Source organism: Loxodonta africana, chromosome 12 (genome assembly GCF_030014295.1).
Source record: "Loxodonta africana isolate mLoxAfr1 chromosome 12, mLoxAfr1.hap2, whole genome shotgun sequence".
Taxonomy (NCBI): Eukaryota; Metazoa; Chordata; class Mammalia; order Proboscidea; family Elephantidae; genus Loxodonta; species Loxodonta africana.
The window spans coordinates 325067-342057 of record NC_087353.1 but is presented as its reverse complement, the minus strand read 5'-3'; the positions used below and the strand labels follow the sequence as shown (position 1 = coordinate 342057).

At 41.3% G+C, this 16991-nt stretch overlaps 1 protein-coding gene across 3 annotated transcripts in view; it reads left to right on the top strand.

Annotated features, from left to right (window-relative positions):
• The window catches only part of MCPH1 (microcephalin 1), a 331342-nt gene extending 319254 nt beyond the window's left edge, over nucleotides 1–12088 (top strand). Inside the window, exons 14-17 of one of the 3 annotated variants that reach the window (XR_010323534.1) lie at nucleotides 3659–3896; nucleotides 6574–6690; nucleotides 8407–8497; nucleotides 10476–11930. Coding sequence is in view for 1 of the 3 variants with exons in the window: in XM_064294942.1 (XP_064151012.1) it covers nucleotides 3659–3687 (29 nt within the window). In the remaining 2 variants the exon portion in view is untranslated. Of the gene's footprint in view, nucleotides 1–3658; nucleotides 8373–8406; nucleotides 8498–10475 lie in introns of those variants that run through there. The other 2 variants (XR_010323533.1, XM_064294942.1) reach the window with 2 other exon arrangements.
• Nucleotides 12089–16991: the final 4903 nt, after the last annotated feature.

The window sequence follows — 16991 nt, the reverse complement described above, 5'->3', positions numbered from 1 at the left end:
ATACTGTTGTGGCTTGCATTTGCTATGATACTGGAAGCTATGTTTGATGGTTAAGGTTATGTGTCAGCTTGGCTGGGCCATGATTGTCAGTGGTTTGGCAGTTATGTAATGATTTAATTTGGCAGACATAGACTGATTGCTGTTCCATAAAGTAATGCCTTCATGACGAGATGTGCTATGAACAGGCGATCAGTTGTAAAGACAGTTTCCTCAGAGGTGTGGCCTATATCCAATAAATGCATTCTGGCAAAGCCACTGGCTTTTGCTTTCTCTGGATCCTGCATCTGACTCATCATGCATCATCATCTGACATCCAGTTTTGGGAACTTGAGCCTATGACCTGCCCTATTACCTGCCGATCTTGGGATTCGGCCTGTGAGCCAGCAGCCGGCCACCTTACCTGCCGATCTTGGCTTCATCAGCCCTTGCAGCTACGTGAGTCAGGAGAAGCCTCCAGCCTAATTCCTGACCCATGAACTTGGGACTTGCCAGCCTATACAGCCACGTGAGCCATTTCCTTGAGGTAAATCTCTCTCTCTCATTCTCCATATATACGTATATATGTATGCCACTGGTATTTCAAACACCAGCAGGGTCACACCTGGTGGGCAGGTTTCAATGAAGCTTCCAGACTAAGACAGACTAAGAATAAAGGTCTGGCAATTTATTTCCAAAAATTAGCCAAGAAAACCTTATGGATTACCACAGAACATTGTCTGATTCATTTGCTTCAGACACATCCTCAGGAGTAATCTATCGCTGGAGGAGGACACCATGTTTGGGGAAGCAGAGGGCCAGCGAGGGTGAGAGAAACCCTTGCTAAGATGGATTGGCAGTAGCCGCAGTGATGGACTCGAACTTGCTGGCAATGGTGAGGATGACACAAGACCAAGCAACGTTTCTTTCTGTTGTATGTAAGGCCACTGTAAGTCTGAGTCAATTCAACAGCAGCTAACAACAACAGCAATATACAGAAATAATTTCAGTGGGATTACTTTTTTATTTGATTTTTATTAGTGTTACAATGTTTGTTTAGTAATATTACTAATAATTTTTAAAAGAAAAAGTCAGACACCTACATACTGAAGAATAATTGTACTCAAAGCCTTCTGTACTTAGTAGTTTAAGTGTTGAATTTGGAGTATTTCCTGTTTCTTTGCCAACATGTCAGTCCAGTTTTCTTTGGTCAGGTAATTTAAACACCCCAAACCTGAATTTCCTCGCCTCTAAAATGGGGACATAAACACCTACTCAGAGCCTCCTGGGGGGAAATGCTCTTTGCCAACTGAAATCAAGACCTCATCTGGGGACCACGGTTTCAGGGGACATCTAGGTCAATTAGCATAACAAAATGCATTAAGAAAACGTTCTGCATCCCACTTTGGTGAGTGGCATCTGGAGTCTTAAACGCTAGCAAGTGGCTATCTAAGATGCATCAGTTGGTCTCAACCTACCTATATAGCAAAGGAGAATGAAGAACACCAAAGACACAAGATAAATATGAGCCCAAGACAGAAAGGGCCACATAAACCAGAGACTACATCAGCCTGAGACCAGAAGAACTAGACCATGCCTGGCTGCAACAGATGACTGCCCTGACAGGGAACACAACAGAGAATCCCTGATGGAGCAGGAGAACGGTGAGATGCAGACCTCAAATTCTCATAAAAAGGCCAGACTTAAGATGGTCTGACTGAGACTGGAGGGACTCCGGAGGGCCCTTTGTTAGCCCAAGACTGGAACCATTCCTGAAGCCAACTCTTCAGACAGGGATTGGACTGGATTATGGGATAGAAAATGATACTGGTGAAGAGTGAGCTTCTTGGCTCAAGTAGACACATGAGACTATATGGGCAGCTCCTGTCTGGAGGTGAGATGAGAAGGCAGAAGGGGACAGGAGCTGGTTGAATAGACAGGGGGACTACAGGGTGGAGAAGAGGAGTGTGCTATCTCATTAGGGGGAGAGCAGCTGGGATACATAGCAAGGTGTGTAAGTTTTTGTATGAAACTGACTTGATTTGTAAACTTTCACTTAAAGCACAATAAGAAAGAAAATCAAGACCTCATCCAGCCTCTTACCTCTGTTCCCTTTTACTCCCTCCAATTTCATCATTATTCCCCTTCTTCATTTCCCTTTGTTTCTTTAATTTTATTCTATATTCAACTCAACTCTTTCTTTCTCTTCATTTCTTTTCTTTCTCTTTTTGTCTGGAAGTCAGAAGTCTGAAATGGGCTAAAATCAAGGTGTTGGCAGGCTACATTCCTTTCTGGAGGCTCTAGAGGAAAATTCACGTCATTCCTTTTCTGGCTTCTAAAGGCTGCCCACATTCCTTAGCTTGTGGCCCCCTTTGGTCTTCACAGCCAGCAAGGCTAGCCAGGTCTTTTTCACGTCACATCGTATCACTCTGATCCTGAAGACCCTTGTGATTACATTGGTCTCTGGGGGGCTACAAACCTAAAGGTTGTAGATTCAAACCCACCCATCAGTGCCCCAGAAGAAAGGCCTCCCAATCTGCTTCCGTAAAGATTACAGCCAAGAAAACCCTATGAAGTAGCCCTACTCTGTAGCATATAGGGTTGCTATGAGTCAGAATCAATTTGATGGGTAATAGGTTTTGTTTTGGTGATTACATTGGACCCATCCAGATAATACAGGGTAATCTTTATTTTAAGGTCATCTGATTAGTAACCTTAATTTCATCTGCAAACCTATTCCTCCTTCCCAAGTAGCATAACACATTCGCATGTTCAGGAGACTAGGGACATCTTTGAGGTCAGTTTGAGGGGCCATTATTCTGTCTTCCATACTTTATCATCTCACACTAAATTTAAGATAGACTTATTGGTCACCCACCAGACTGCCAGTGGCACATCCAACCCTGAGACCTTGGACAAGGTGTTTATTTTCTCACAGCAGCAGTTTCTCCAACTGGCAAAAGTCATGAGAACACCTGTCCTGATGCCCGAGTCTAGGATGAGCATCAGGTAAGATGATGCGCTTCTGAAAGAGTGTGTTAGGAAACCCAGCTGGATTTGCATTATGCAGGGAATCGTATCTACTCAGCACATACATCAAACAACTAATTGATAAGAATTCCCGGCACACGTTAAGAAGTGCAGAGCATATAGACCTTACTCCAAAGCAAAACAATGGGGGGAAAGTAGGAAACTTTTTATTTGTAGTTATTGTGTGTGTTTAACAATTATGTAACTTAATTGACCATACTAGAAGGCTGAAATGTATATATTTTAAAGATACCTGTGGTTATAATTAAAGTTTTTTTCCCTTTGTTTTCAGTATTTCTTTTTCTATTATTCTATTCTACTATAAATTATATATACTTTTTGTGCCAGAAAGTCAACATCTACTTTGATCCTCCTAATATTTGAACTGTTGACGATTAAAATTGTTGAACCGAAACTAAACAAGAGCATGCAAATATTCTTCAGGCTAAACTAATATTTTATTTGGTTTGAGTTCCTAGTTTAAGTGCTAATATTTTCCCAAAGCTTGGGACCTTGAAGGGTCTAAGCTCCATCTAGAACTCTAAGATACTGGCCCCAGTTCTCATTTTATTAATCTGGTTTCAATTTCTTAAATGTTTGGGTTCACAGCTTATCTATGAGAACAAATAGTTTTCCATCTTTAATATTTCAGAGAGAAGATTTACTGAAAACGTTAATTAGTATCCCATCCTGAAAGCCAACAAATGAAATCTCAGCCAAACCTAAGAAGAATGGAATTGTCAGGAGAAAACCCATCCTGGGGATCACCCAGCCATCCGTCATCAAGAAGTCAAGGATGGGGCTCGCTTGCTGCAGCTGTATTAGCTCGCAGCTGCCACGAGGGTCCAGAGAGAAGGGGAGAGGAAGAGCTTGCCAGACCTCAAAGCTTGGTATGAAAAGTCAGTTATCAGCCAGATAATAAACTCAGCCAAGGACGTGAAACCCAATCATTAAGTTATTGGGACTTGGTCAGAGAAAAGAGACTCTTTGTCCTGGATTTGTGAAGCTGCCTGGTGATTAAGGGGAGAAGAAGGGCTGTGACTCACAATGCCACAAATTTTGTTCCATAAACAGAACTGAGGACGTTACGTGGGGACAGGGCTGAAGGGCATAGTAGGAGGTGGAAGGCTTAAGATAGTCCTCATTTTAGAGGAGCGATGAAAAATTGTCACCTACCTCATCTTTGTGGCTGCAGAGCTCAGAAGAGACTGTGGAGGCAGCCTTCCAAAGCTATTGCAACTTACAGAGGAATTCAGTTATTTTGAACTCTTCGGCATTTTGTTTTTCTTGAGCAATTCCCACCCCAGCCCCTTTTAAGATTTATTGGATCCAGGGCAACCTTATAGTATCCTCGGAGCCCAAATTAGACTTTAACCCATAACAAATCTATGTTCAAAGGGTTAAGGGCCCACTTCCTGCACTAAAGGAGCGAAGAGTTTTTGGTAAAGTGATCCCATGATCCTTAACTTTGATGGACCCAAGCTAAAGTAGCCTGTCACCACAGGCAAAGGGATAATATGTTTAAGACTCAGGCATCTTTTCCATTTATTCAAGGCAAGACTCTTGCAGCTTGTTTCTGTCTTCAGTACTCTTCATATTTTTGTAGGCCTGTCTACACCTGCTCTTCGTCGCCTTGGATTCATGGTGCTTGCTGTGTTTTCCCTACCAACACTCACCTTCTAGCAGATTTAAAAAAAAAAAACCCAATGCCTTCCAGTCATTACCAACTCATAGCGACCCTGTAGGACAGAGTAGAATTGCCCCATGGGGTTTCCAAGGATCGACTGTGGATTTGAACTGCTGACCTTTTGGTTAGCAGCTGTAGCTCAGATAGCTGAGTTTTACTCACACGAAACATAAATAGCCAAAGTTCATAAAGCATTTACCGAGCAGCTATTCTATATCAGGTACTGCAGTAGGTTAAACAACAGGCTACCCAAAACATGCATCCACCCAGAACCTCAGAATGTGACCTGATTTGGAGTAAGGGTCTTTTTAGATGTAATGAAGGTAAGGATCTCGAGATGAGGTCATCCTGGATTAGGGTGGGCCCTAAATCCAATGATGAGTGTCCTTATAAGATTGAAGACACACAGAGACCCAGAGAAAGCCGTGTGAAGACTTGGGCAGAGAGTGGAGTCATTTTACCAGGAGCCACGCAACAGCTGGGACTATCAGATGCAGGAAGAGGTACAGAAGGATTCTTCCCAAGACCCTTCAGATGGAGCGTGGCCCTGCCAACACCTTGATTTCCAACTTCTGGCCTCTAAAACTGTGAGAGAATAAATTTCTGTTGTGTCACGCCATCAAGTTGGTGGTTATTTGTTGTGGTAGTTCTAGGGTACTAATACATGTACTGTGCTTGGCTCCCAGCAGCAGAAATAACTAAGAGAAAGCACCTGCCCTCAGAGAGCCAATGGCCTTGAAGGGTTGTCAGGTTGGTGTTATACATTGAATTTTGTCCCCCTAAAATATGTGCGGTAAATCCTAACCTCTATACCTGTGGTAGAAGCCCTGGTGGCTCAGTGGCTAAGTGCTCGGCTGCTAACTGAAAGTTTGGTGGTCCGAACCCACCGGCCACTTTTTGGGAGAAAGATGTGGCAGTCTGCTCCTGTAAAGGTTTACAGCCTTGGAAACCTTGTGAGGCAGTTCTACTCTGTCCTGTACGGTTGTTATGAGTCAGAATGGAGCCAATAGCAATGGGTTTGGGTTTATACCTGTGGTTTTAATCCCATTTGGAAATGGGTTTTCATTGTTATGTTAATGAGAAGTATTAGTGTAGGGTGTGTCTTAAGTCAATCTCTTTTGAGACATAAAAAAGATTAAACAAACAAGAGAGTAAGCAGAAGTGAGGGGAGATAGATGTCACATCACGTGAAGATTGTCAAGGATCCAGGAACAAGGACCTTCCCAAAGAGCTGACAGAGAGAAAGCCTCCCCCTAGAGTCGGTGCCCTAAACTGTGAGAAAATAAATTTCTGTTTGTTAAAGCCACCCACTGTTACAGCAGCACTAGATAACTAAGACAGTTGGTAAACAAATTAAAATACAGTGTAATAAGTTCCCTAACACACCAGGGAAAAAGAGGAAGTTGAGAAAGGAATAGTTAATTTTACAGGGAAGAAGAGTTTAGAAAATACTTCGAGAAGAAATTGACATCTGAGCTAGGTTTTAAAGGAAGCACAGGCATTCACCAAGGTGGAAAAGATCAGGGAAGAGGGAATGGCAGGTGCACAGTCAGACAGGTGTGGGTAATATGCTGGGCTTTCATATTGTGGATCCCTGGTGGTGCATTGGTTAAGTGTTCAGCTGCTAACCGAAAGGTCAACAGTTCAAATCCACCAGCCGCTCCTTGGAAACCCTATGGGGCAGTTCTACTCAGTCCTACAGAGTCCCTAGGAGTCAGAATCGACTGGATGGCAATATTTTTGTTTTGTTTTGTTTTTTTTCCTGTATCTCTGGAATATGCAGTGGGAGGGAGTGGTGAGAGAAAGTGCAACAGAGACAGCCCGGTTCAGATTTGGGCTTTAGTCTGACGAACTGTTAAGAGGCTCTTGTGATATTCCAGGCAAGAAATGTTGAGGTGGCCGCGCTAATGATTGTGGAATTGGAAAAGAGAAGATGAATTTGAGAGCTATTTAGGAAATGGAATTAACAGGACTTGGTGATTACGTAGCTGTGCAAGGTAAGCAATAGGACGAAGTTGAGGATGGGCTCAGGCATAAAGCACTGGCACTCTCGGGAGGATCCACATTTTAGCAGGAATCAGATCCATAAGCTAAAGGGAGAAAATTATTGTGGTACTTTAGCCATTAAAGGAGCACGCAGTTCACTGGTCACGAAAAAGTGAAGTTCTTGTTGTTAAAGGCATTTGGGGGAAAAAAAAAGATGGAGGAATTAAACCCCAAAATCCATGTTTCATAACTATATTTAGGCATATTAGGTATTCTAACAAATAATTGTCAGATTTTAAAACTTAACAATTTGAAATATCCAAGAAAGTAAATAAAGGACTTAAATTTTCGGCAATATAATGAACACTATACAGGTAGTCTGCAATTTACTATGGGTCCTGTTCCCACAAACTCCATCGTCAGTCAGTTTTGTGAACAAATTCTGTCCTAAGTCAAATACTTCGTTTTTTAAAGTTTTCGTTATTATGCCTTTTATTGCCAGTATCTTTATAAACTCAGTCCGTATTTGTTTTGGGGGGGTGGCATGAGAATGATAACATCAGCAAATTATGCAACATTGTAAGTAGTACATTTACTAAAGATAAAATTGCAAAAAAAAAAAAAAAAGGAAGGTTGTCAGTGCAATTAAATCGTAACTCAAATACGTCACAAGTTGGGGACTACCTGTAGTGGGCATCTAAAAGTGCAGAATGAAATACAGAGAATTTTGTTTTGAATGAATGGATAAATCTTCAAGAAAGTTGAAGAAATACTCTAGGGCCGGAGAGGTGGGTCAGTATTGAAGCTGCTGAAGACCCTAGTGACCTAGACCTGTATGTGTGTCTTGTGGGGGGGAAGCAAGAGTGATGAGGAGTTTGAACGGAGACCACTTCATATAAAGCTGGGACTCAGGAAGGGCTACGGTCCTAAGAAAAGGGTTAAGAATCGGAAAGAGAAATGTTCTACAAAGGAAACAGCAAGGAATTGGCCTTTATCAGCAACATCCTTAGGTACCTGCAAGAAACAAACATATATCTCCCAGAAGGAATGTCCCCTCAACCTGGGTTTCTGACAATACTGATAAAGTAACCATAAATTTTAACACAGAAAATCCTAAATAAATCACCATGATAGTCATTAGGAAAAACAATTAATAGAACCCAAGCAACCAAGACTTCAGATGTTGGAATTATCGGATAAAGGTTATAAAATAATAATGTCCAACATGCTTAAAGAAATAAAAGAAGGGCATAAAAACATGAGAAAAGAGGAAGAGATGCTCTGGAATGATATAATAGAGTTGAAAAAGAACCAAATAGAACTTCTAGAAGTTAAAAATTTAAATTTAGTCATGTTTCAATCTTTTTGAATCTCCACATAAAAGTCGATGGCTGGAGAGCATAACCAAGATATTCTCATGAACCTCAAAATAGAAGTAGATGGGGACACGTCACCATCAGCCGTAAGACCCACATGGCACCAGTGTCTATATAGAAGGAAGAAGAAGCTATGGGCAGCAGCTGATGGACATGAAAACAGTAGAATCCCAAAAGAGCCAGCAGGTATTACCGGAAAGCACAGCAAGGCCAATTTGAGAATAGCAGCTGGGTTTGCCCAGTCCAATAGCATGTGAGTTCACGTGGCCCACAGTTACAAAGATCAGAGAGACCTGGAGCAGTCTAGCCCCCAAAAACTCTCAAAACTGACCTGCCTGCACTCCTTTCTAGGACAGGGCGCTACAACAAGGAGAAGCTTCTGGAAGTGGAATCAAAATTGATGAAGACAGGCGCGACAGAAACTAAAGAAAAGGCCTCTGTTGTAGGTACTCAGTTCTGTAGTTACACCACAAACACAGCCACAGACAATACGTGAACAAATGGTTGTGGCTGTGTGCCAATAAAATTTCCTTTTTAGATACGGAAATTTTAATTTCATGTAAGCTTCCGACAAACAAAAGACTTGGGAAGCATTGACTTGAGGATATATGTATATACTGTCTCTCATACGTGTATGTATGAGACAGAATAGTATGAATGACTGTAGGCTTTAACAGTGTAGATACAGTACAACTACTCATTTAAAATGCCGGGTAACCCCCCCCCCCAAAAAAAACCCCATTGCCATCAAGTCGATTCCAACTCATAGTAACCATGCAGGACAAAATAGAACTGCCCCACAGAGCTTCCAAAGAGTGGCTGTTGGATTCGACCTGCCGACATTGTGGCTAGCAGCCAAACGCTTAAACTCTGTGTCACCAGGGCTCCAAAATATTGGATAGGGGAGAAAAAAATGGATGGAGAATGGAAGAACACATGCAGAAAATGTTAATGTTTTTAGTAATTACATGGGTGGTAGTATTCTCAGACTGCTGTGTGTATAATATGGAACAAAACGAATGAGTTAAGGGATTTTCTAATTCTGCCATCTCCTCTGTCTTTGAGAACTAAGCTCTCAGCTATGGAAGAAAAGAGATACAGATATAATTGAGACTAGGTTAATTTCTCTAGATGCTAATTTGAATTGAAATATATACACACACACACAAATTGCCATTGAGTCGATTCTGACTCATAGTGACCCTATGGGATAGATGCAAACTGTTTCATAGGGTTTCCAAGGAGTGGCTGGTGGATATGAACTGCCAACCTTCTGGATAGCAGCCAAGCTCTTACCACTACACCACCAGGGCTCCAATAGATAGATGTAGGTAGGTAGGTAGGTTAGGTAGGGAGAGAGGGGGAGAGAGAGAGAGAGACAGACAGATAGATAGGTAAATAGACAGGTAGATAGATAAATAGGTAAGTAGACGCACAGATAGGTAGGTAGGTAGATAGATAGACATAGATATTTCTTGGCTCTGTCTACTGAACATCCCTTAGTACCAAAACTGTGGTCCTGAAATACCACTTCTCCCTACAAAAACTCAAGTCTCCTTGGAGAAACGGCTGATTCCAGGTCTGTGAAAAAACGTATGGCTTCTGGCACATCTTGCCATACCAAATAGCAAGGAAATAATGAGTACTAAGACGATGTCAAAAGGACTCAGGAACCACCTTGAAGAGGCTCTCAGTTGCCAGCATAGGACAATTATAGCTTTAATAATAATAACTAAAAACCCAGTGCTGTCTGCAACGGATTAAACCCCTCAAATATGTCCCTTTTGAGACTCAATTGTTTTATGCTTTTAATTTTTTGTTGATGCCATGTGTTTTCATTAATGGAAGCATGCCGAATCATTGAATGTGTCTGGATTTTTGGAAGGCAGTGTGGATTTTTTTCTTCCCCCTCCAAAAAGTCTACCCTTAGAGTCCAACGGGACATATGATGTCCCACTAATTCTATCCCCCATGCCCCGAGCACCCCCCAGAGTCCACTGGGACATGTGTGCTCCAAATAAAAATTTTCAAAATTTCTAGTTTTCCTACCAAAAATTCAGAAACATCATACAATACCCTGTAAAGACATTTCTTCAGTTTCAGTCATAAAGGCCCCTACCTTGAGGCAGCACACACTGTCTGTGGAAGGCAGCTTCCCATAAACCTGACAGAAAATGTTGGTGGGCAACATTATATCCCACCGGTGAAGAAAGGTTTCATTAAACCCATGAATTCTTAATGCTAATTAAAATAATAGGGAAAAATTGCATTTATCTTGTATTTCCTTTATAAGCTATACTATTGGATAAACAAATAATAGATGATAGAAAGTGTATCTTTTTATAAAAGTATTCCAACAAGTAAATGAAAAAGAAAGGTCACCCTTGTAACATTATGTGTCTGCAATGGCCTTGCCACAGAGATGGAACCTGTGTGTGATCAGTCATGTGCGCAGCCACCGATTTGCAGGAAAGGAGCGCGGAGGACAAAGGAACAGTCCGAGTACCACCGTGAGTATAAAACCCAGGAAACCAAACCCACTGCTGTCAAGTCAATTCCACCTCAAAGCAACCCTCTAGGACAGAGCAGAACTGCCCCACAGGGTTTCCAAAGCTGTAAATCTTTACAGGAGCAGCAGAGCTCCACATCTTTCTTCCACGGAACGGCTGCTGGGTTCGAACCACGGGCCTTTCGGTCAGCAGCCGAGTGCTTTAAACTGTGCCACCAGGGATCCTGCGCCATGATTATGCAATCACTAAAATCCACATTCTAAGAAATTTTACAGGCAAACAACTTGGGTTCTACAAATAAAAAATGGATAAATTATTAAAAAGTGAAGTGACTAGAGGAAGATCATATAGATTAAAACAAATACTTTAAAAGGTATAATATTAAAAAAATTTAAATGGCCACGGTTTAAAAAAAAAATCAATGGAAGTATAATCTACAAATTAAACAAAGTACAAGAGAGAATTCGAAAACTGGAAAATATACCCCCAAAATCATTCAGAATGCATCAAAGAAGGACAAACAGAAATATGAAAGAGAAGTTAACAAAATGAAAAATAAAATGAGCAGGTCCAACATATGCTCATTTTGAGTTTAAGAATAAGATAGTAGAGAGATGAGAGAACAGTGGTATGTAGAGAATATTTAACAGGCTATTTAAGAAACGGAAACCCTGGTGGCATAGTGGTTAAGTGCTACAGCTGCTAACCAAAAAGTAAGCAGTAAAATCCACCAGGAGCCCCTTGGAATCTCTACGGGGCAGTTAGTTCTACTCTGTCCTGTAGGGTCGCTATGAGTCAGAATCAACTTGACAGCAACAAGTCTGGCTTGGTTCTGGTTTATTTAAGAAATAATGGTCAGTATTTTTTCAGAATTGAGGAAACACTATATATACCAAGTAAGAGGAATAAAAATAAATAAGTATGTAGCTACTTCTTAGTAACGCTACATCCTGCCAAAGACAAAAAGAAGATTATGAAAGCAGCCAAAGACAGATTATATACAAAAAAGTCTTAACAGCAGCAATGGAGCTCAGAAGAAAGAGGAATGTCTTCAATGTGCTAGAGAATAACTATAAATCTAGATTTGCAAATCCAGTGAAATTAACTTCCAAAAACTGAGGTGAAATGAAGACACTTTCAGATAAAGAAAAATTGAGAACTTTTACCACCAAAAAACTTAGTAAAGGCATATTTACAGAAGGTACTTCGGGAAGAGTGAGAAGATCTCGAAAGGAAAGGCTGATAAGTAAGAAGCTTTGGTAAGCAAACAAAATGGTAAATGAGTAGATAATTGGAATGTACATTAAATTAATAATAATAATAATACTTATTCTGTGAAGTTAAAAAAAAAAGATTAATTCCAAATATGGTCCCCCAGCAACATGTAAGCTGGAAGCAGCAGTCAGTGGAGCAGTAAATAGCCTCCTAAAATCTGTGTATTATTCAGCCGGGTGATAAAATACTCATTAACTTTAGACTGTCAAGTATGTGTGATAAAATTTTAAAGGTAACCACTAAAAGAATAGAGATATAGCAAGTATCTTCCAAACCTGTAAAGAGAAATAAGTGGAATGTAAAACTGTGTTTAATCAAAGACAATTTTGAAATTGGTAAGTCAACAGGCCTCTTGAGACATTCCCTGGGGGCTTAGAATAGTATTATTCTAACAGTATTATATTCTCTGCAGAAAAAGCAAGTGGCTGTCTTTTTGATAGGCTTGGATGAAAACGAAGTGAAAAAAAATGGTTTCTTTTGCTTTCCTATATATACTTAGAGCTGTAATTTATGAATATTTGATACATCCCCTGGTTATTAAAATTGCTTGGATTAATTTTTATAAATCCACGCCCAATTTAAAACCTCCAGGGGTAGCTTTGGCAGGGAAAGTGGACTTTATTCAGACAGTTCCATCATCCTACTCACTGCCATCTCCTCAGAGGAGCAGTTGTGTTTCCCTTCCCACCAACTACCTGAGCTGTGCTAGTGGGAAGACAGGAAGGCTGCTCAAGACAGCACTCCTGTATCTGGAAGCTGGGGCTCCTGGCTTGGTCCCAGGTCTGTCATTCACGTGGAATACTGCCGGAAGACTGCTTAGGTCTCTAGCAACTAGAAGAATATTCAATGATGGAATTCAACAGAGACGATGCCAGAAAAGCGTCCCTTCAGTTTGTAGCACAGTCAACTCTCTTCAGCTCTCACAACCACCTGTTTCAATGTGAAACTTTCCTGGATGATTTTTCCCCCATTACTCAAGCCGATTTCTTTGTAGCTTTATATTAACTTGTCCACCTAATTACCTTGCCAAGAGTCTTGCCGAGAGGTGCTTATTTGTATGGTCCTGGAGAGCAACAAAAAAATATCATTATTAACCCTCAAGTCTTTCAGGCTGGTTGGATGCTATAGTTGTGGATAGATAGTACCTGCAGACCCCTTCTGGAAGTAAGAGTAATTCAGAAGTCACTTATGTCTGCATCTCACTAATTACAAAACATTCTCCAAAATACAGTGTGTTATGAAATTTTGTAAGCCAGATGCTTGGAATTCTATGAAAACACTGTCTTAGCTGCTATTTTCTCCTGGGTCTGCCCATTATATAACTATTATCCATGGCATAGTTGAAGTATTGTACATTTGAAATAAGCCATAGAAAATAATGCTATAGATTATCCATTTTCATAAACATTTTTAAATACAGTCATAGCCCACAGGGTCCTGAACAGTTAACCTAGTTGTAGGTCCTGCCCCCTCCATTTTCTTTGCCATGTATGTTGGACTTTATCCTAAACTGACAATGGGCCCAAAGGGATGGTGTGGAGATGGCAGGGCCTGATCTAAAGGGGTGGACCCTGTCCACGGTGGGGAGGAGGCTCTGTGGCCTTCAGCCAAGGAAAGGGTGCTTATCTTGGTAGCTCTGCTCTCAGTAGGGCCAGAGCACTGTCCCACCCTTTAGAGGGAGTGGGAAAAGGAAGAGGGCAGAGGCATGGAGGAGCCTGACTGCCCTGCTGGGCTGTCAGCCAGCTGAGCAGACAAAGGGAGCAACAGTGGGCCAGGACCCTCACTTCCTGGAGCGGGAGGGAGAAAGAAAGAAAGGCAATTCCCACAAGAGAACTCATAGATTCTCTAAGGATCTAAAGATTGGAAGGGACCTATCATTTTACCTACTGTAATCACATCTTGCCTTCCTGTCCAAGGTTAAAACCCTTTATACAACATTCGGTTTTACTTTAAACACTTCTGATGTCAAGGGAGGAGTCCTCGGGTGGTGCAAATGGTTCTCGGCTGCTAACCGAAAGATTTAAATTTGGATCCACCCAGAGATGCCGTGGAAGAAAGCCACTGGAGGCCCTATGGAGCACAGTTCTGCTCTGACACACCTGGGGTTGCCATGAGTTGTAATTGATGCCATGACAACTGGTAATGTCATGTGGTTGTTGGTAGGTGCCGTCAAGTCGGTTCCGGCTCATAGCAACCTTATGCACAACAGAATGATACACTGCCCAGTCCTGCAACATCCTTACAATCGTTGTTATGCTTGAGCTCATCGTTGCAGCCACTGTGTCAGTCCACCTTGTTGAGGGTCTTCCTCTTTTCTGCTGACCCTGTACTTTACCAAGCGTGATGTCCTTCTCCAGGGACTGATCCCTCCTGACAACACGTCCAAAGCATGTAAGACACAGTCTCACCATCCTTGCCTCTAAGGAGCATTCTGGCCGCACTTCCTCCATGACAGATTTGTTCATTCTTTTGGCAGTCCATGGTATATTCAATATTCTTCGCCAACACCACAATTCAAAGGCATCAGTTCTTCTTCAGTCTTCCTTATCCATTGTCCAGCTTTCACATGCATGTGATGTGACTGAAAATATCATGGCTTGTGTCAGGCACACCTTGATCTTCAAGGTGACATCTTTGCTCTTCAACACTTTGAAGAGGTCCTTTGCACCAGATTTACCCAATGCAATGCATCATTTGATTTCTTGATTGCTGCTTCCATGGCTGTTGATCGTGGATCCAAGGAAAATGAAATCCTTGACAACTTCAGTTTTTTCTCCGTTTATCATGATGTTGCTCATTGGTCCAGTTATGAGGATTTTTGTTTTCTTTATGTGGAGGTGCAATCCACATTGAAAGCTGTGGTCTTTGATCTTCATTAGTAAGTGCTTCAAGTACTTTTCACTTTCAGCAAGCAAGATTGTATCATCTGCATAACACAGGTTGTTAATGAGTCCTCCTCCAATCCTGATGCCCCATTCTTCTTCATATAGTCCAGCTTCTCGGATTATTTGGTCAGCACATAGATTAAATAGGTATGGTGAAAGGATACAACCCTGATGTACACCTTTCCTGTCTTTAAACCAATCAATATCCCCTTGTTCTGTCCAAACAACTGCCTCTTGATCTATGTACAGGTTCCTCATGAACACAATTAAGTGTTCTGGAATTCCCATTCTTCACAATGTTATCCATAATTTGTTATGATCCACACAGTTGCCTTTGCGTTCCACACAGTCGAATGCCAAATACAACTTGAAAGGGCTTGAAGCACTTACTAATGAAGATCAAAGACCACAGCCTTCAGTACGGATTGCACCTCAACATAAAGAAAACAAAAATTCTCCCCTGGAAAAATGAACAACATCATAAAACACAGGTAAACATCCTTCTGATATTCTCTGCTTTCAGCCAGGATCCATCTGACATCAGCAATGATATTCCTGGTTCCACATCCTCTTCTGAAACCAGCCTGAATTTCTGGCAGCTCCCTGTCAATATACTGCTGCAGCCGTTTTTGAATGATCTTCAGCAAAATTTTGCTTGTGTGTGATATTAATGATATTGTCCGATAATTTCCACATTCGGTTGGATCACCTTTCTTGGAAATAGGTGTAAATACGGATCTTTTCCAGTCAGTTGGCCAGGAAGCTGTCTTCCATATTTCTTGCCATAGATTAGTGAGCACCTCCAGCACTGCACCTGTTTGTTGAAACATCTCAACTGATATTCTGTCAATTCCTGAAGCCTTGTTTTTCACCAATGCCGTCACAGCAGCTTGGACTTCTTCCTTCAGTACCACTGGTTCCTGATTATATGCTACCTCTTGAAATGGTTGAACTTCGACTAATTCTTTTTGCTATAATGATTCTGTGTATTCTTTCCATCTTCTTTTGATGCTTCCTGCATCGTTTAATATTTTCCCCATAGAATACTTCACTATTGCAACTCAAGGCTTGAATTTTTTCTTCAGTTCTTTCAGCTCAAGAAATGCCGAGCATGTCCTTCCTTTTTGGTTTTCTATCTCCAGCTCTTTGCACATGTTGTTCTTTGTTTTCTTGAGCTGCCCTTTGAAATTTTCTATTCAGTTCTTTTACTTCATTATTTCTTCCTTTTGCTTTAGCTGCTCGACGTTCGTGAGCAAGTTTCAGAGTCTCCTCTGACGTCCATCATGGTCTTTTCTTTCTTTCCCATCTTTTCAATGACCTCTTGCTTTCTTCATGGATGATGTCCTTGATGTCATTCCAGAACTCGTCTAGTCTTCAGTCACTAGTATTCAATGCATCAAATCTGTTCTTCAGATGGTCTCTAAATTCAGGTGGGATATACTCAAGGTCATATTTTGGCTTTCATGGACTTGCTCTGATGTTCTTCAGTTTCAGTGTGAACTTGCACATGAGCCATTGATGGTCTGTTCCACAGTCGGCCCCTGGCCTTGTTCTGACTGATGATATCAAGCCTTCCCATCGTCTCTTTCCACAAAGGCAGTCAATTTGATTCCTGTGTGTTCATCTGGTGAGGTCCATAGTCACCGTTTATGTTGGTGAAAGAAGGTATTTGCAATGAAGAAGTCGTTGGTCTTGCAAAATTCTATCATTCGATCTCCGGCATTGTTTCTATCACCAAGGCCATATTTTCCAACTACCGATCCTTCTTCTTTGTTCCCAACTTTTGCATTAAAATCACCAATAATTATCAATGCATTGTGATTGCATGCTCAATCAATTTCAGACTGCAGCAGCTGATAAGAATCTTCTATTTCTTCATTTTTGGCCTTAGTGGTCGGTGCGTAAATTTGAATAATAGTCGTATTAGCTGGTCTTCCTTGGAGGCTTATGGATATTATCCTGTCCCTGATAGTGTTGTACTTCAGGATAGATCTTGAAATGTTCTTTTTGATGATGAATGAAACACCATTCCTCTTCAGGTTGTCGTTCCCAGCACAGTAGACTAAATGATTGTCAGATTCAAAATGGCCAACACCAGTCCATTTCAGCTCACAAATGCCTGGGATATGGATGTTTATGCGTTCCATCTCATTTTTGACAGCTTCCAGTTTTCCTAGATTCATACTTTGTACATTCCAGGTTCTGATTATTAATGGATGTTTGCAGCCGTTTCTCCTTATTTTGAGTTGTGCCACATCAGCAAATG